We start from the raw sequence: 18,609 nt of genomic DNA on the forward strand, positions 1-18,609 counted from the left end.
GAAAGAATTTTAATTATATAATGTTCAAATAAAAATAAACTAATAAATTTTTTAAAAATAAAAAAAATATATTTTTAAAAACTTAATACAAAAATTTCTCATAGATTTTAGATGTGGGATTGCTTTCTTTTTCACTAACTACAGTTCTTCCATAATGGAGAAATAAATTATTTATTTGTATTTCTTTTTAAGCATCAGAACAATTAAATGCTTGCTTGGCTGTCCAAGTGAAAAACGAAAAATCCTGATCAATCTTGTTAGGATCGGATTCTAAGGCTATTACTTAATTAGCATGTAGGAAGTAGGAGGACTATAAAAAGGCATTTGTTATGCACCGAACAGATAACACCTTGATGACAGGTGATTTATTTTCAGAATGATATATATTTATACTGTCTTTGGGACAGCGCTTGATATACAGACAGCCTTTGGGGCGTATGTCAGGTGGTCACCCTTTGGGGGTAGCTCTGCACATGTGTATGACCAGTATTTTATTTGCTCTTGGGCCAAATTTGTCATTATAGAGCCTAAGATGCCAGCATTGCTCTCAGGCTGTCATTGTTTTATTATACCTGAGATGCCAGCATTATCTGCAGGGAACATATTATGAGTGTATGCGGATTCTATTTTTCACAGTTTATTTTATATTGATGGAATTAAATTATATTTATTCAGCTGACTTATTTTAGCTAAATATTTGGTACTATTAAGTACCTAAACTTATCTTTTCCCCTTTGTTATTTATTTATCCGCTCACTGAGTAGTTGTACTCACCCTTATATTTCTTTTAATATTACAGTTCCTTTTTGGTGATCTACTCGGCAGTCCTCATCTTCTTGTTTGTCCTTCCTTCCATATCGTCCACTCAGAGTCTAGAGGAGGTCGGACCAATCCTAAGTTTTTTTTGTCTTTTCTTTTTGTACTTTTGATAGATCATGTATAGATTGTACAGCCTAGTGGAAAATGTATTTTGTTGATTGTAAATATTTTATGAATTGACAGGTCCAACTATCAGTTTTTCTCTTTTATGCTTAATGTTTTGGAATTATGGCAGGTTACCTGTTTTTATATTATAAATATCAGGGGAGGTTCTGTCAGTTTTCCTGGTCATATCCATCTTTACAGTTTTGGGGTTTGGGTGTGACATATACTCTGAGGGAGTTGAGAGAAATGGTTAATCCTGACCAACTTCAAGTGGGTGATCACATTTATACTTGGAGGGCTGTTGGATACTCCCACCATGGTTAGTCTACTTGCATGTTTATTGGAAACTAAGAGTTTTTTTTTTCTTTATATATTAATTTTTGAAAAAAACGTAATTTACCCTCATTATTAACTTTCGCAGGAATATATGTGGGCGAGATGAATCAAGTCAAGTACGTGATTCACTTCGTCACCACGGGCTCGGTATTTAGCTCAATCTCCTCAGTCAGTAGACCTAAACACCAGGCTTGCCAAGTATGTGGATATGCAGAAAATGTGAATCGTGGAGTGGTGAAAACTTGCCTTGATTGTTTCCTATCAGGAGACAAATTGGAAGTTAGGCAGTATAATGGAAAAACGAAACCATGTGATGAAGTTGTGGAGATGGCCTATAAGCTATTGGAAAAGGGGTTCGGCCAATATGATTTAGTTGTAAACAACTGTGAGCATTTCGCAACCTTTTGTAAGATAGGAGACCCCAGTAGCGCACAAGTCGGCGTTTTCGTAGGGATCGGTAATTTAGCTCCCGGTACTCCATTCCAGTTGTTTAGTGCTTACCATTTGATTCGGAAGTGGACATTCCGCAGATAGATTTGTTTAAGTTTGAATCTCTCGGAACAATTCTCTACAAGAATGAAGATGCTCCAGCTTCAGAACTCTTAAAATACTGTCTGAGAAAACAATGAGAGCCTAATATTGTTAATTATATGCTTCCTCATCTCATCAGCCTTAAATAAAGAGAGGAGTTAATGAGAAAAAAAATAAAATAAAGTTAGAGAGATTTCTGCGTTGGATTCTCGGCTTTCAGAGGTGCAAGGCTATTAATATATCTACAATAAAACCAAGCAGATTTCAAACAGTAAACGCTGCAGGAGATTGCAATTCAATTTTAACATGTCCATTTACTGATTTAGCCCTCCAATTTCTGTCCTTTTGCCTTCCTTTTTGAAGTTTTTTCGTCTTTTTCACCTTCAGTAATTTGTTGCGTGCTAAATGACCCGTTGGTCCACGTCCTACAACCAAAATACAAGCAGACTTCTTCTCTCTCAAAAATGGAACGGAAGAGAAAAGTGAGGAGGAGAGAAAATCAAATGTAATGGCGAGCCTGTCTAATGGCTATGCACCGTCGTTGTTGTGTGTTCGCTTTTTTTATTTCTTTTTCATTGGGTGTTTTGCGTGGAAGATAACTGTAAAGATGGTGTGTGTGTGAGAAAGAGAGAGAGAGCGAGAGAGAGAGAGAGAGAGATGGGCTTCGGCCATTACTGACGAGCGCAGGTGAACCAATGAAGGTAGGCAACGTCACTCTATGCTCCTATCAGGGACGAATGATAGCGGCGCTGCGACTTTGAAGCCCGATTTCAGCAATTCAGAGACCTTGATTTGGAGTCCATAAGCTCAATCAATTCTTTCTTCAATGTTCTATATTTTATTCTCAATTTAGTTGATTAATCTTCAGTTTTATTTTTTTTATTTTCTTTTTTGTTGGATGTTTTTGTATGGAAGATGATCTGCAGAGATGATGATGATGATGATGATGGAGAGAGCGAGCTTTTTGGCAAGCTCCATCCATTGCAGATGAATGCAGGTGAACCGGCGCAGGCAAGCAACATCTCCCGGTGGTCCATTAGTGACAAGCGATGGCTTCAATCCCATTAGTGACAAGCGATGGCGTCAATCTTTATTTGAAGTCTGAAAGATCAATCGCTTCTTTCTTTATTCTATATTTTCTTCTCAATTTAGGTGATTAATCTTCAGTCTTAGATCTCAGATCCAAAGGTAATAATAATTGTTTTTTATATCTTTGTGTCTGTCTCTATTTTTATTTTCCCTGTTCTGAAAGTAAACTTCTATCGATGATTTATTTGATTTTTCCAACTTCAGTTTCGTTTCATTCCATCTCTTACCTTCTATTTTCTGGAGGAATTAGTGAATTTAGTAAAATCTTTTACGGTTCCATGTGTAAGGTGCTTGGATATTCCTAAGGTATTCCAAGATCATGGCAAGGATTGAGGTTTTGCAGAGAAGCCTAAGGTATTAAAATGACTCCGTGTAAATTAATTATCTGTGTATACATTTTCTTGGGGTTGCATTTTGGCTAATGATCTTTTAGTTAATAGATTAGCATAATCGACTCCTCTCTCCATGGACTTCCATTTTAGACCAACCATGCCTCCAACTGTTGGCTTTCCATGAGCTAAAATATGTAATCAAAATATTCAGATCCATACTTAGAGAGATTTTAAATTACTTGCAATCTTTGATTGGTATCGCTGAGATTTAGTTTCACTTTATTTATTAATTTGCTTTGTGAGGGAGATGAATGTCGGTTTATCTCATGACGAGGATCTTTGTACTGTACAAATGACTACAAAAGTATGAAGCAAAGAGAAGGAGCTGGTTGCAGTTGCGGCCAGTGGTATATAGATAGCAGATAAATGGAGCAGGAGCAGGCTATTTTGACATTGTGATGAAGCTTGAGTTAATATCCCTAATTATTTAATAGTATGAGCTAATTGGAATCGTGTTATACAATGGGCACTAGGTTCAATCATAATTAGAGCTACCAAAGATAAATCACTTGTGTACTAATTTTATGGTTTTGTGTGCATTAAATTTGAGTTAGATCTAACTCAACTTAAAAGCTCAAGAGGGAAGAGCTCAAGAGGGAAGAGTGCCTATGGCCCATATACATTATCCATTTCCACGACCGACGTGGGATTCAACAGTGTGTATATTCTTACTTTTGTCAGCTAGATTTTCTTTTTTATAAACTTCATTGGATTGAAATAATTTTTTTTTATCATATGTTTTATATGGCGTCTTTATTTAAGATCAAGATTAACTGAAACATTTTCCTCTGGTTTTCCCTCTGCACTTTAATTTGATACAAGGATCGCTAATATAATAAAACAGTTGATTTTGGCAAGCAGTATTTGTATTTTTCTTGAATTTGGTAGATGATGCTATCTAATTCTGTTTTGAAGATTACCTCTTTAATATTTATCGTTATACTTTTATTTATATCGGTTAAGCAAGGAAAAGAGCATGTGCATGAAGCACATTGCTCTAGAGAAAGAAGCATGGAAAATTACATAGATGAGGAGAAATTGCTACTTTCAAGAACATTCTTTGGAAATAAACTGCGATAGTATTACTTTATTTAAAAGTTTTTGGCTTACAACTACAATATTATCTATTTATCTAAATTATTGTTTAAGCATTGAAAATTAGATTTAGTTCATTGAAAGAGAAAAAGAATTGAATTAAACTTTATTTATTGAAATAAGTAAAAAAAAAAAATCTATGTATCATGAATAGTGATAGCCCGCAGCAACGCGCGGGTATACTTCCAGTATTAATATAGAGCAAATATATATCACATGATTTCTAACTAATTAATAAATGGAGGAATAGTGCATCTTATTTACAAAATAGTCTTACAAGGTAAACAAAATCAGATACATCTTAAGGTGGTTGAATTCAATTAAAGTGAATATTAAATATATATATGTAAATTGCAGGAACTTGAATGTATGAAGCAATGGCAGCATAAGTTTCAAGAATCTCCTCTACACTCTTATCTATTGACCAGAGTTATTAATTAGTGATGTGTCCTTATTTTGAGTTCCTCATCCTCGTTAGCTTTCATTGGTTTCAACTTCCATGCATTGGCAGCCTTCATTACTTATTAGGATTTCTATTACACAAGTGAATGTAGCAAATCCATGATCATTTAAGCTTTCCTCATTTCCTTCTAAATTCTACAGCAACATATGATGTCTGCAGGACTATGTAAACAATTACAAAATGAAAGATAGCAATCAATAACCATTTAGCTGTGTATTGAAAGAGTTGACAGTTTGAGGGAAAATGGTGAATCCTGATGAACTCTAAGTGGGAGATCATATCTTTGTTTGGAGGCCTGTTGTTCGTGTGCTTGATTAATTATTAACTATTGCAGGAATATACGTGGGCGAGGTTAATAAAGTCAAGTATGTGATTCACTTCATCACCACAGGAACTGGAGCATTTGTAGGCAGCATCGGCGGCCGTCTCCGTCTTTTCTACTCTAAAATCAAGTCTTGCAAACGATGCAAAGAATGTGGATATGCAGTGAATCGTGGGGTGGTGAAAACCTGCCTTGGCTGTTTTCTCAGTGGGGGCATAGTGCAGGTGGAGTATTATAATTTTTTTTCACTGGAACCACGTGAAGTTGTGAATACAGCCTACAGCCTATTGGAACATGGATTCGGTGAATACGATGTTCTTGCAAATAACTGTGAGCATTTTGCCACCTTATGTAAGGTTGGAGAGCCTCGCAGCAGACAAGTCGAAAAAGTTGGACATGCTGTTACTCGTCGTTTGCCTGTTCTAATTACAGCCCCTTAATAAATATCTATCTGTATCTAGAAGACAAAGTCTTGCGAACTAAAAAATTATAAATTAAATAGTCCACTTATAGAATTTGAGAACAGAAATAAAAAGAGCTTAATATTATTATTATTGCAATATGAAAGGATGCTTCCCTGGTCTACCCATCTCCCCACGTTTTAATATAAAACTTTTACGTGTTTTCTCGTTTTAATCTAAATATTTTAATTTAAAATTTATTGCACTCAACTAAAACCTGTTGGAGGACAATAAAACGTTTGAATTTAAAAATGTTTGTTGTAACCAATTAAAACGTTTTAATCACAAAAACTAAACTTAGCATATAGGAGGATTGTAAATTGCATTTGTAAATATTGCAATTAAGAAATGAAAGATAGGAATCAATCAGAATTGATCTATTTTCTTAAAGAGTTGAGAGTTTCGAGAGAAATGGTTAATCCTGACTAGGCCTGTGCAGATTTCGGTTTAAACCGAAAAACCGAACCGAACCGATTAATTTCGGTTTTTCGGTTCGGTTAATCGGGATGATCGATTTGGTTCGGTTAGTATATTTAAAATTATTCGGTTTTCGATTCGGTTCGATTTAAACGTGTTAAATAACCTATCAAACCGAAATAATCGATTTCGGTTCTAATCCCAACCCTCGGCCCAGGCGTTCGCCTCCCCTCTCCATCATTGAATCTCTGAAATCTTTCTGTGGATCAACTGAGGACATAACCATTGCAAAGCTTTGTGAGAGAGTCTTGTAACAAGCTTTTACGGGCGGGCCGAGGGTTGGGATTGGAGATTAACTGAGGACATAACCACTGCAACTAATCTTTCTGCAACTAATCAACTCCAACTAATCTTTCTGTGGATCAACTGAGGACATAACCACTGCAAAGCCTGTGCAATCGGTCGGAGATTACTTGTTTCTTGAAGAAGCTGACAAGCTTTTACGGGCACAAGCCTGAATCTTTCTGCTTGCTATTCTTGGTGAGTTAACTCGAAGCCTTATCCCCATTGAAGTTGGCGAAGGTGATGATCTTTGTGAAAATTGCAGATTTTAGTTTGAATCGAACCGAATCGAACCGATAAATTTTTAAAAAAAATTGCAGATTTCGGTTTGAATCGAACCGAACCGAACCGAACCGATTTTATCGGTTCGGTTCGGTTCGGTTATATCATCATAATCGGTTTTTTCGGTTTTTAAAATTTTAACATTTCGGTTTTCGGTTTTTTCGGTTCGGTTCGGTTCGGAACCGAACCGACCGATTGCACAGGCCTAATCCTGACCAACTTCAAGTGGGTGATCACATCTTTACTCGTAGGGCTGTTGGATACTCCCACCATGGTTAGTCTACAAATTACGTGCATTGGAAATATAGATATTTTTTTTTTTTTTATTCAGTACCATTAGATTGAGATTTTATTGGGTTTTGGTCCATGATTTTTTATTAATTAAAAATAAACCTGCTCAATTTTAAAAATAAAATGACATATATATTACTTTTATTATAGTTTACGGATAAAAAAGTAATTTTTCCTAATTATTAACTATGGCAGGAATATATGTGGGCGAGGTGAATAAAGTCAAGTACGTGATTCACTTCACCTGCACGGGATCAGCAATTAGCTCAACCTCCATAGTTAGTAGACCTAACCACCAGGCTTGCCAAGTATGCGGATACGCACAATATGTGAATCGTGGAGTGGTAAAAACTTGCCTTGATTGTTTCCTGTCTGAGGACAAATTGTACGTGAAGCAGTATGATGGAAATTTGATACCCTGCAATGAAACTGTGGAGATAGCCTACGATCTATTGGAAAATGGGTTCGGCCAATATGATTTAGCTGTGAACAACTGCGAGCATTTCGCCACCTTTTGTAAGAAAGGAGACCCTCGTAGCACACAAGTCGACACTGTTGTCATGGTTGGTAATTTACTTCCTAATATTCTTCCGTTGCAGATGTTTAAAACTTACCATTTGATTCGAAAATGGACATTCCGCAGATAGTCTCACAAACTATTCTCTATAAGAATAAAGATAATGTGCCTATATATGTAAATATGAGTGTATTGAGTTTGTAATACTTATCTTTATCTATAAAAAAATATATATATTTATTAAGTATTAGGCAAGGATATTTTAGCCATGGTTGTAAAATTGTATTTTTTATTCGGTGTCAAAAAATAAATAAACTTTGTCTTATACTCAGTATTAAAGACAAATATAACGAAATTCAACAATTAATTTATATATGCAGCTATGTGACTCACTTCATCTCTACCGGCTCAGTAGGCTGAGTCTCCATAATTAGCAGATCCAAAAACCAGGCTTGCCAAGTATGGATATGCAGCGAATGTGAGACGTGGAGTGGTGAAAACTTGCCTTGATTGTTTCCTGTCAGGGGATGAATTGCAAGTGAAACAATATGATGGAAATTTGAAACCCTGTAATGAAGTTGTGGAGATGGCCTACAACTTAATGCAAAATGGGTTCGGTCAATATGATTTTGCTGTAAACTGCGAGCACTTCGCCACCTTTTGTTTAAAAAAGAGAGACCCTCGTAGCGCAGAAGTCGACAAGGCTATTATAGTCGGTAATTTATTTAACCCTTTTATGTTCGGATCTTTACTCTTTAGTCTTTACCATACGATTCCAGAATTGACATTCCACAAATTAGATTTGTTTAATTTTGAATCTCTTAAAGTATTGCCCCAGATTCATATCTCGCAAAAGAAAACAAAGAGAGCCTAATATTGTTATTATATGCTTCTTTGTCAGTCTTAAATAGAGGAGTTGTTGAGAAAACAAGACAAAAAAAAAAATAGTGATTTCTGTATTTGATGCTCGGCTTTCGGTGGTGAAAAGCTATGTTTAAAGCAAAATATCACATGTTGAATGGAGGAATGGTGCATCTTATTTACAAAATAGTCCTGCAAGTTGAACAAAATCAGATACGTTTCAGGATTGCTAAATTCAAACTGAATATTAAAATTGTTATAAGTTATATAGGACATAAATACGTTAATAAATAAATATTGATAGATGTATTAGTTACTTAATCTAAGGAATTATATAATCATAAGCTTAATTTTCCTTCTTGTTTAGATATCGTCTCTCATGTATAAATAGATTATAATCTCTATTGTAAAATATAACAAAATATTATATTTTTACATGATATCAGAGTCATTCTCGTAAAAAGAAATTTTTTTCTCTCTCTCATCAAGTTTTAAAATTTTTGGAGATTTAAGACTCATGTTCTTTTGTTTTACCCATCTAAAGTAATATTTGTCTTTCATCGTCCACCTAGATAGGACGTCGAAATTGTCTCGCAACCCGCTTGTCAGATCTGTGGTTCGTCTGCCGTTTGGGTGTTGGGTGAAGGCGTTTAGTTGCCTTGCAACCCACTTGTCAGATTTGTGGTTCGTTTGCCGTTTGGGTGTTGGGTTATCTTCCTTTAATTCGTTTGAAGGTAAAGGAGTATAGAGTTTTGGTTGAAATGGTTTTTGACGGTAAGACCCATATTATTATCCCGTCTTCAGTAGCGGCTGAGACAGGTAAAACGTGTCTTATTTTCTCTTCATATAAATGGGTCATTGATTCTGGTGCCACAGATCACATGATAGGTAATCTTCATATTTTTACTAGCTTTCGATCTCATAAAGCACATTTTTCTGTTATCATAGCTGATGGGTCAACCTATAATATTGAGGGTTCTGAGACTGTTAAACCTACTCCTTCTATTACCCTATCATCTGTACTAAGTTTACCTAATCTTGCCTTTAATTTAATCTCTGTGAGTAAACTTACCAAAGATCTAAATTGTTGTATTTTCTTTTTTTCCTGATCATTGTCTCATTCAGGATCTTATGACGAAGCAGATTATTGGTAAAGGACATGTATATGGGGTCTCTACATTTTGGATGCAAGGGTGCCTTAGCTTGTTGCTTGCTCCAATGTCGTGTCTCCGTTTGAAACACATTGTCGGTTGGGACACCCTTCTTTACCGATTTTAAAGAAGTTATGCCATCAATTTCATGAGGTATATTTACTGAAATGTGAGTCATGTCATTTTGCAAAATTTTTGGAGATTTAGGACTCCTGTTCTTTTGTGTTACCCATTTAGAGTAATATTTGTCTTTCATCATCCACCTAGAGAGGACGCCGAAGTTGCCTTGCAACCCGCTTGTCAAATCTGTGGTTCGTTTTCCGTTTGGGTGTTAGGTGGAGACATTTAGTTACCTTGCAATCCGCTTGTCAGATCTGTGGTTCGTTTGCCGTTTGGGTGTTGGGTTATCTTCCTTTAATTCCTTTGAAGGTAAAGGAGTATAAAGTTTTGGTTGAAATGGTTTTTGACAGTAAGACCCATATTATTATCCCAACGTCTTCAGTAGCGACTGAGACAGGTAAAACGTGTCTTATTTCCTCTTCATATAAATGGGTCATTGATTCTGGTGCCACAGATCACATGACAGGTAATCCTCATATTTTTACTAGCTTTCGATCTCATAAAGCACCTTCTCCTGTTATCGTAGCTGATGGGTCAACCTATAATGTTGAGGGTTTTGGGACAGTTAAACCTACTCCTTCTATTACCCTATCAGCCTGTTGCCTGCTCCAGTGTCGTGTCTCCATTTGAAGCACATTGTCGGTTGGGACACCCTTCTTTACCGATTTTAAAGAAGTTATGCCTTCAATTTCATGAGGTATCTTTACTGGAATGTGAGTCATGTCATTTTGCAAAACATCATCGAATCTCTTTAAGTCCTAGAGTCAATAAACGAGCTGAGTCTGCTTTTGAATTAGTTCATTTAGATATTTGGGGCCCATGTCTGGTTGTATTTAAGACTGGATTCAGATATTTTATCAGTTTTGTGGATGATTACTCTAGAATGATTTGGATTTATTTCATGAAGCATCGTTCAGAAGTATTCTCTCATTTTTATGACTTTTGTGCTGAAGTCAAGACTCAATTTAATATTTCTGTGAAAATTTTGCAGAGCGATAATGCTAAAGAATATATGTTAGAATCATTCCAGGCTTATATGACTCAACATGGTATTCTTCACCAATCGTCATGTGTTGATACATCCGCTCAAAATGGGGTAGCTGAAAGGAAGAATGGACATCTTCTTGAGACTGCTAGAGCTCTATTGTTTCAAATGCAAATTCCTAAACAATTTTGGGCTGATGCTGTCTCTACTGCATGCTTTCTCATTAATCGCATGCCATCTGCAGTACTAAACGGTAATACTCCTTATAATGTCCTCTTTCCTAAGAAGCTTTTATTTCCTCTTGAACCATGACTATTTGGCAGTATTTGCTATGTTTGGGATGGTAGACCTCATGTGACTAAACTTGACCCTAAAGTTTTAAAGTGTATTTTCTTGGGATATTCTTGCCTTCAGAAGGGATATCGGTGTTACTCTCCAGACCTCAACAAGTATCTGGTCTCAACAGATGTAGTTTTTTCCGAGAAAATTTCTTTTTATCTTGTTGCACAAATCTCTCCTAATCAAGAGGATGATGAGAGTGACTCATCTATAGAATCATATCTGATGGTGGGATCTCTTCGAGTATGCCTCCTGCTGCACAATCTGATGGTAACATTCCTCCTAACACTCAGCCTCCTGTTAATCCGTCAGTTGTTCAAGTTTATCTCGGAGACCAATACCTAATGATACATGTCCTGCACCAGAATCTTCTTCGCCGTCAGATCCACTACCGACTGACCTTGACCTCCCCATTAGTCTTTATAAAGATAAACGACAATGTAAATCTATCTATTTTGTTGCTAATTTTTTGTCTTATGATCACCTGTCTCCTTCTTCTACCTCCTTAATTGTCTCTCTAGATTCTATTTCTTTGCCTAAGACAATTAAAGAGGCTCTGGCTCATTCTGGATGGCGTGATGCAATGTTTGAGGAGATCAAGACTCTAGATGAAAATCATACTTGAAAACTAGTTGATTTACCCTCTAGCAAGAAGGTTGTGGGCTGTAAATGGGTTTTTGCTGTCAAAGTCAATCCAGATGGCTCCATAGCGAGGCTTAAGGCCTGTCTTGTCGCCAAAGGTTATGCCCAAACCTATGTCGTTGACTATTTTGACATTTTTTCTCCTGTGGCAAAAATGACCTCAGTCTGCTTGTTCATCTCCCTAGCTGCTTCTCAACATTGGCCTTTACACCAATTAGATATCAAGAATGCATTTTTACATGGTGACCTCCAAGAGGAGGTGTATATGGAACAACCACCAGGATTTGTTGCTCAAGGAGAGTATGGGAAAGTCTGCCATTTGAAGAAATCTTTGTATGGTTTGAAGCAAAATCCCCTGCATGATTTGGAAAGTTCAGTGAAGTTCAAAAATTTGGGTTGAAAAAAAAGCAAGTATGACCATTCAGTCTTCTATAGAAATTCAGATACTAGTATTATTCTCCTTGTTGTATATGTTGATGATATTGTCATTACAGGAAATGATAGTACAGGGACCTCTTCTCTCAAAAACTACTTGCATGCGAGTTTTCATACCAAAGACTTGGATCAGCTTAAGTATTTCTTAGGAGTCGAAGTCTTGAGGAGTAAAAAAGAAATTTTCCTGTCTCAAAGAAAGTATGTCATTGACTTACTTGCAGAAACTGGAAAGATGGGAGCTAAACCATGTAACACACCAATATTTCCTAATATATGTCTTACAAAAGATGACGGAGACCCTTATGATGATCCAAAGAGGTACAGGAAGTTGGTTGGAAAACTGAACTATCTTATGGTGATGAATTGGTCAGATATTGCTTTTGCAGTAAGTGTTGTAAGCCGATTCATGTCTGCACCTACGGTGAAACATTGGGCCGCTCTATAACAAATTATATGTTATCCAAAAGGGACTCCTGAACTCGGTATGCACTTAAATGTTTTTCTGATGCTGACTGAGCGGGATCCAAAAGTGATAGAAGATCGACTACAGGCTACTGTGTATTTGTTGGAGGAAACCTAGTGTCTTGGAAAAGTAAGAAGCAAAATGTGGTATCCAGATTCAGTGCCGAGTCAGAATATAGGGCCATGGCTCAATCGACTTGTGAAGTTTTATGGATAAATCATCTACCGAGGAAAGTTAGTACGGGTGTTGCATCACCAGCGAAACTTTGGTGTGATAATCAGGCTGTTCTTCACATTGCTTCCAATCCAATATACCATGAATGGACTAAGCATATTGAAGTTGACTGTCATTTCATCCATGAGAAGATTCAAGAAAATTTAATTCCCACCAGTTATATGAAGACAGGAGAGCAATTCTCGGGTGATCTATTCACCAAAACTTTAAATGGGTCTTGAATAGAATATTTTTCTAACAAGTTGGGCATGATAAATATCTATTATCTAACTTAAGGGGAGTGTTACAGGTTATATAAGAAGTAAATATGTTAATATAGAAAATAAATATTGATAGATGAGTTAGTTACTTAATCTCAGGGATTGTATAATCATAGGCTTGATTTTTCTTTCTGTTTAGATATTGTCTCTCATGTATAAATAGGTTGTAATATCTATTGCGAAATATAACAAAATATTATATTTTTACAAAAATAAATAATCTAAATTGCTGAAACTTAAAAAGTATGAAGCAATAGCAGCATACTACACTCCATTGACCAGAACCATTAATTAGGACCAGATTCTTGGTCCGACCTCAGACCCTGAACATTGAAGATGATGATTCTTCGCCGGAATAAAATTCTAACAGCAGTTGCAAAGTGGGCAAGCGACCATATCATTAATTAATCAAAACCAGCTGATGAACCAGTTGCAAAATATATTTCTTAGCTGCAAGGACTTTCCCAGGTACTGTAAGACAGGAAACATAATTTCAACCTATCCTGATACCTTTACATGCCATAGTCAACTAATTATTGTGTGTCACAAGACGGCAAGTGAAATATCATATAGTTAGTAAATCTATTGACAGTAAGGGAGGGAACTGCAGAGCAAACATGAAACAACAAATTAAGAAAATTGCCATGATTAGAGCAGTGCAATCACCTAACACTGCAAAGGAGCCTGCAATAAAAGCTATAAACATCCCACAGATAGCAAAGCTGGAGAATACCATTGCAAAATATGTCCAGAATGCAATGGTGTTACGTTTCACCAACAAGGCAGTGAAATTGTGAAAAATCAACGACGCGATCGAGCAAGAAAAAGCTATGGTGTTACTCACTACAAATGCTCTGAAGGATGCTTTCTTGATAAAAACTGGCAGCCCCTCATCAGGTCCATCGTTTTTGTATCCTCCAGGAAGAGTGAAAGCTGCTGCAAATGAGACAGTGGCTATGAGAGTTGATACCAATATATTGGTACCAGCCATATTCCTCAGATGGTTAAAGGATAAAACTTCTTCTCCCTCGGTTTTTAATCTTTTATCTTCAACCTCTTCATCCCCATGATTTTTGACAATGCCCCTTTCTGGCTTTGTTCTTGCTTCAATTTTCTTGGCGCGACCCTGTTCTAAACTTGCTAAACCACCAGCAATTGACAACTGAAATATCATCCAACCCTGAAAATTTTCAAAGGTATTTGTGTCAACAAATATATGCTAATACTGCAGCCTTCCAGCTTATCAACCTTCATTGCAAGTTTCTACTAACACAACTTCCATTTGGATAAAAGCAGGAAGGCAGCTATTACCTGTCTGAAAAAGTTGATTGCTCTCCTTGAATCAATGATGTCCACAACAGCAAGAAAATCCTCGTTCATGATTGTCTTGTCTGCCCTTTTATCATTTGTCAGCAATAGAAAGATCTTCCCATGTCCCTGCAAAGTTGCTAAATGCAACGCAGTGTTTCCTTCATTATCTTGGTCATTTATATTATCCTCAGCAACCTGTTTCAAAATAAACTTGACAGCCTTTGCCTTTCCACTTTCAGCAGCAACATGAAGAGCTGTCCGCCCATTGTTGTCTTTCAAATCCCAAATGTCTGGACAAGTTTCTGCTATCATTTTCAGAACAGGTATGTGCCCTTCTCTTGCAGCGACATGAAGGCCAGCCATTCCCTCCCCGTTTTTAGTGCAAGCTGTGGAATTGTCAGCTAACAGCAACTCTTTGACAATGGCTTCCTGACCTGCGTATGCTGCATAGTGAAAAGGGGTCCATCCAATGTTGTTGGCTTCTATTATAGTAGACGGATGCTTCTTAATCAACTGTTTAATGAAATCTGGAATGGAAATTAAGGAACCATATCAATGATTGAAGAAAAAAAGGAACAAAATATTTCTTTCCCTTTTTAGGCACATTAGGAATACACAGGTAACAAGAATTTGTGAGGTAATAAGCGAAGGTAAGGAAGATAATGACCTGTAACATGGTCCTGTTGAATATCCCTTCTGAGCAATGTTGCTACTCCAAAGCGAATGAACCTGACACAGTCCCTGACTGAAAGGTGGACGACAAAAAAGAGAGGATTCCTCAACTGTTTGACATGTGTGTTCATTTCTTTACCTACAGGCAACACATAGCAATAAGGTTACCAAATGAATTTGTAATGTGTTTGCACAGTAAGTACGAGCTAGTGTATTTGTTAGCTCAAGGAAGAAAGAAAAGATGACTACTTTTAGTAGAAACAAGAACTAACTCAACTCTCAGCAATCCACAGAAGAACAATAATAAATTCTTTCTTTCAACAAGTAAATTTCTTTAAATGGACTTCTCTCTACACATCTGGTTACAGCAGCTTCTAGCAGTAAGCATTGGTTGGTCGCATTTAGAAAACTGAAATTTGTCGAAGAACAAACCAAACCAAATTAGGGGAAAGAAGCTGAACTGGCTCAATTTAATTTATCAATTCGGACTTTATATAGGGGCTTTTTTTGGCTTATTTTGGACTTATTTCAAAGCTAATTCTTATCTCCAATTTAATATTCAATGACAATTAAGTTGAAACAAAGAACTAGTTGGTTCAGGTTAGCTTTACTAAGTTTCTCATCAAAAAACCAAACCAAATGAAATGAGTTCCTTAAAATAAAAAACCTAACTGATTTACCAAGAACATCGAACTAAATTTTTGAATTAAATCAGTTCAATCGATATGAATAGAATTCTACTCATCTCTAATAGCTTTCCTGCTACAGTACTACCGGAAGAGAACTTTTGTTAGTCAAAAGCTATACTGCCTTACAGTAGGCCTAATCGTTCTAGCTTCCTTGTAACTAACACTGGAAGCTCAACGGAAGCCAAGAGCAAAAATTCTAAAAAGCTTTACATTTATAAAAAGCCCTTAGTTATTGGCTCCAACCACCTACATGTGGTATCTTTTTTCTTTATTTCTTTTTTGAAAATTTAAACAGAATAACAAAAGGCAACCCATAATGATCTTTCTTTCTTCTTTTACCAGTGGTTCTTAATAACTAGCATAGGACACAGAGACTACCATGGACATATGAGCGAATGACTGCTGCATGCAAGGCGTTCATTTTGTTCCTTCCCTGGAAAGAGCAACCTGGAACAGTTTCTAAGATGTAGCTAGCAATTCTAAAATGCATTTTATCCACAGCGAGGAATAGTGGAGATTCCCCAGCATTATTTGTCAACATTGCCAAATCTGGATCCTTCTGAATCAGTGAAACCACAACCTCAAAGTGACCTTTCCTCGCAGCTTCATGAAGGGCTGTGTTGCGGTCCATATTCACCGTTCTCAATAGATTCTCGTTGGCTTCAAGTTCCAGCCTTTCACAACAGGCATAACTTATTAGGACCTGCACAACTTCTAAACTCCCTAACCTCGCTGTAATATGAAGTGGGGTGTCACCTTTTGAATTTTTTTTATACACAAGTGATGGTAGCAAATTCATGATCATTGCTGCTATCTCCTTCCTTCTGAACTTTGCTGCAACATGGAGAATGGTGTCTTGTTGAAGTGATGTAACCTGAAGCAGGATATTTGCATCAGAGGAGGTGAGTCTCCTGAAGAAATCCCGATCATCTGAGATTGCTGCACGATAGAGTCCAGACTCCATATTTGTGGTACTTCTAATCAAGCATTGGATCTCACTATATGTCTCCTTGAATTGTTAACTAGTTTATAAGCTTAAACCCTGCCATATGTTCATAAACTTCTAATAATTTTAGATCAACTATTTCAATTACTGAAAATTTACAATTTCCTTTAAGGTTGAAACTACCCTTGAGCCTAATGATCAAGGCAAAGCAAATTTAAACCGAAAAGACACTGAATCAGAAATCTACTAACCTGGGTAAAAGATCGAATTAAGCAACTTTATTTGGTAATCAAGAAGCCCATCAACAACTGATGGATCCTCCAGGCCCTTTTCCCATCCACAGCAAATGGATTGTCGAAACGAAACTGTGGAGATATGAGATTGGCGACCAGAATCAGTTAGGCTACTTCTAAGGAAGCTACACGAACAACGTGAGCTAGTTGGCAAAAAAAATCAAGTAAAGACAGCTAACAAATTAATTAATAATTATAATTTAATTAAACTTCGCACAGGAAGTCAATAATTTGACTAAAATACTGCCATTCACGCAACCTTATCTCATCTCATGGAAGTGAATCCAACCCATCATCATCGAGATTTGTTCCCATCTCCTATAGCCAAGGCAATCCCTGATGATACGACAAAGAGAGAGTTAGAGGGAGAGAAGAAACAGGGGCATAGTCAACAAAGAGCCAGAAGAGCTATTTGCAGTCGCTCAAAGTTGAAAAGAAGTAAAGATTTGCTAAAACGGACAGTGGTTTCGCAGTCGCTCAAAGTTGAAAAGATTTGCTAGTTGCAATCGCTCAAAGCATCCTAACCAGGCTTTGCTAAAAGGGATAGTGGTTTCGCCACAGCCATTTATGACTGTAAAGAGCACACAGTTTACGGGACATTTGAAAGAAATAAACTATTTTTTATCTAAAATTTATTGGACATTTAGTTTACCTTTGATTCTTCAAAAATTTTTATCTGAAATCATCGAAATATTTTTTTTTTAAAGAAACTATGTTTTAGCATTTATGGAGATCAGTGGACTGGAAGAATTAGAAAAAAAAAAAAAAGATCCGGTCAAATGTAATTATCCAGAATAAATAGAAATTAAAGGAAAGAAAATACTATAAATGTGATTTTTTTTTAATTTGAATAGACTATTAAATAGAATAGGGAAAATTCTAATTTATGACTATTATGCCCACATAAAACAAGAAATAGATGTTTTGAAATAATGAAAGTATTCAACTATTTGCATACAATTTCTTCATTTTTTATTAATTTTTTAATTATACTCATTTTAAAATTATTAAATATTAAAAATATTTTGAATGTTTATATAAAAAATAATAATTAATGAAAAATTATTTTAAAAATAAAATAAAATTAAATAAGGTATTAGTGCGGTCGAAAAACAGAGTTGTGTTGTGATGGACTAAACTTATAAGAGAAAAAATGTGAGGTGGTGAATGCAAACGGCAGTCCCTCCGATACTCAAACTAGTAATTTGGAGAAGATGACAAAGGTAATGAATTGTTTAGAATTTGAGTAGTGTAAAAATTATGTACATTTGTCTCTATAATCGCATTCCTTTTATATTGTAAAAAAAATAGATATAAATATAGCATTTCCTGGTAATTCTATGATAGTGTGGCCGCTGCTTGATAAGGGACACCACTGGATTAATTGGTTGGACATCCCACAATTACAGGCATAACGAAAACCCACTTGATTGTACTTGCTAACGATAACTTTATATTGAGACTCAACCTATCTAGGGGAGGGCGAGTCTTGATGATGAATCCAGATGCTAAAGTGTCCGGTCTTTTTTTCTTCGGGTGGAACCGTATTAACCACTTATGAGATCCTTGCCACGTGGATATGTTCTATGGTGACAACTCATGACTTACTTTAGGCTTATTTTGTATAGCATCAAAGGTCTCTCTGTTGGTCTTCAATTCTTCAGATTCGAAGGTGACGGTTTGTTTTTCCAATCTGGGACACGTGACACAATTTGGTTGGTCTACCTTGTGTGAGTCGTGTTACCT

The 18,609-nt window shown here is 36.3% G+C and overlaps 3 protein-coding genes across 11 annotated transcripts; 2 read left to right on the forward strand and 1 right to left on the reverse strand.

Moving 5' to 3' along the window:
* Positions 1 to 340: 340 nt before the first annotated feature.
* Positions 341 to 5,704, forward strand: LOC110622427 (protein LEAD-SENSITIVE 1). 5 transcript variants are annotated; one of them, XR_006351925.1, is made up of 5 exons: positions 341 to 612; positions 800 to 1,243; positions 1,346 to 2,979; positions 3,168 to 3,234; positions 3,516 to 5,704. XR_006351925.1 is itself a non-coding variant. In XM_043959559.1 (3 exons), the coding sequence occupies exons 2-3, from the start codon at positions 1,048 to 1,050 to the stop codon at positions 1,792 to 1,794; spliced, it is 645 nt and encodes a 214-aa protein (XP_043815494.1). In that variant the 5' UTR covers positions 341 to 612; positions 800 to 1,047; the 3' UTR covers positions 1,795 to 3,083. The 5 variants fall into 5 exon arrangements, 1 of the variants encoding a protein (XP_043815494.1); XR_006351927.1 differs by having other exon boundaries at positions 4,990 to 5,703; XR_006351926.1 differs by having other exon boundaries at positions 5,165 to 5,703.
* A 257-nt stretch (positions 5,705 to 5,961) lies between these two features.
* Positions 5,962 to 7,648, forward strand: LOC122721281 (protein LEAD-SENSITIVE 1-like). Its single transcript, XM_043960183.1, has 3 exons — positions 5,962 to 6,005; positions 6,858 to 6,928; positions 7,141 to 7,648. Exons 1-3 carry the CDS (start codon positions 5,962 to 5,964, stop codon positions 7,590 to 7,592), a joined length of 567 nt encoding a protein of 188 aa, XP_043816118.1. The 3' UTR covers positions 7,593 to 7,648.
* Positions 7,649 to 13,327: 5,679 nt separating this feature from the next.
* Positions 13,328 to 17,533, reverse strand: LOC110622938 (ankyrin repeat-containing protein ITN1). Of its 5 annotated transcripts, XM_043960108.1 has the most exons (8): positions 17,324 to 17,479; positions 17,123 to 17,199; positions 16,822 to 16,935; positions 16,381 to 16,498; positions 16,003 to 16,298; positions 14,931 to 15,074; positions 14,264 to 14,790; positions 13,328 to 14,132 (listed from the first exon to the last, which is right to left on the reverse strand). In XM_043960108.1, the coding sequence occupies exons 5-8, from the start codon at positions 16,253 to 16,255 to the stop codon at positions 13,518 to 13,520; spliced, it is 1,539 nt and encodes a 512-aa protein (XP_043816043.1). In that variant the 5' UTR covers positions 16,256 to 16,298; positions 16,381 to 16,498; positions 16,822 to 16,935; positions 17,123 to 17,199; positions 17,324 to 17,479; the 3' UTR covers positions 13,328 to 13,517. The 5 variants fall into 5 exon arrangements, with proteins under 5 accessions (XP_043816043.1, XP_021623385.1, XP_043816042.1 ...); XM_021767693.2 differs by lacking the exon at positions 17,324 to 17,479 and adding an exon at positions 17,516 to 17,533 and having other exon boundaries at positions 16,003 to 16,666; XM_043960107.1 differs by having other exon boundaries at positions 16,003 to 16,498.
* Between the last annotated feature and the right edge of the window lie 1,076 nt (positions 17,534 to 18,609).

This window comes from Manihot esculenta, chromosome 9 (genome assembly GCF_001659605.2).
Source record: "Manihot esculenta cultivar AM560-2 chromosome 9, M.esculenta_v8, whole genome shotgun sequence".
In the NCBI taxonomy this organism is placed as follows: Eukaryota; Viridiplantae; Streptophyta; class Magnoliopsida; order Malpighiales; family Euphorbiaceae; genus Manihot; species Manihot esculenta.

Bases quoted from the DNA above. Each gene is read 5' to 3' on its own strand.
- LOC110622427 (XM_043959559.1), top strand. From the start codon at position 1,048: ATGGCAGGTTACCTGTTTTTATATTATAAATATCAGGGGAGGTTCTGT. The intron at 1,244-1,345 runs GTTAGTCTACTT...TAACTTTCGCAG, and splicing joins TGTTGGATACTCCCACCATG to GAATATATGTGGGCGAGATG.
- LOC122721281 (XM_043960183.1), top strand. From the start codon at position 5,962: ATGAAAGATAGGAATCAATCAGAATTGATCTATTTTCTTAAAGA. The intron at 6,006-6,857 runs GTTGAGAGTTTC...CCGATTGCACAG, and splicing joins TTGATCTATTTTCTTAAAGA to GCCTAATCCTGACCAACTTC. The intron at 6,929-7,140 runs GTTAGTCTACAA...TAACTATGGCAG, and splicing joins TGTTGGATACTCCCACCATG to GAATATATGTGGGCGAGGTG.
- LOC110622938 (XM_021767693.2), bottom strand. From the start codon at position 16,588: ATGGAGTCTGGACTCTATCGTGCAGCAATCTCAGATGATCGGGATTTC. The intron at 14,791-14,930 runs GTCATTATCTTC...TTTCCATTCCAG, and splicing joins TCAACAGGACCATGTTACAG to ATTTCATTAAACAGTTGATT. The intron at 14,133-14,263 runs GTAATAGCTGCC...GAAAATTTTCAG, and splicing joins CAATCAACTTTTTCAGACAG to GGTTGGATGATATTTCAGTT.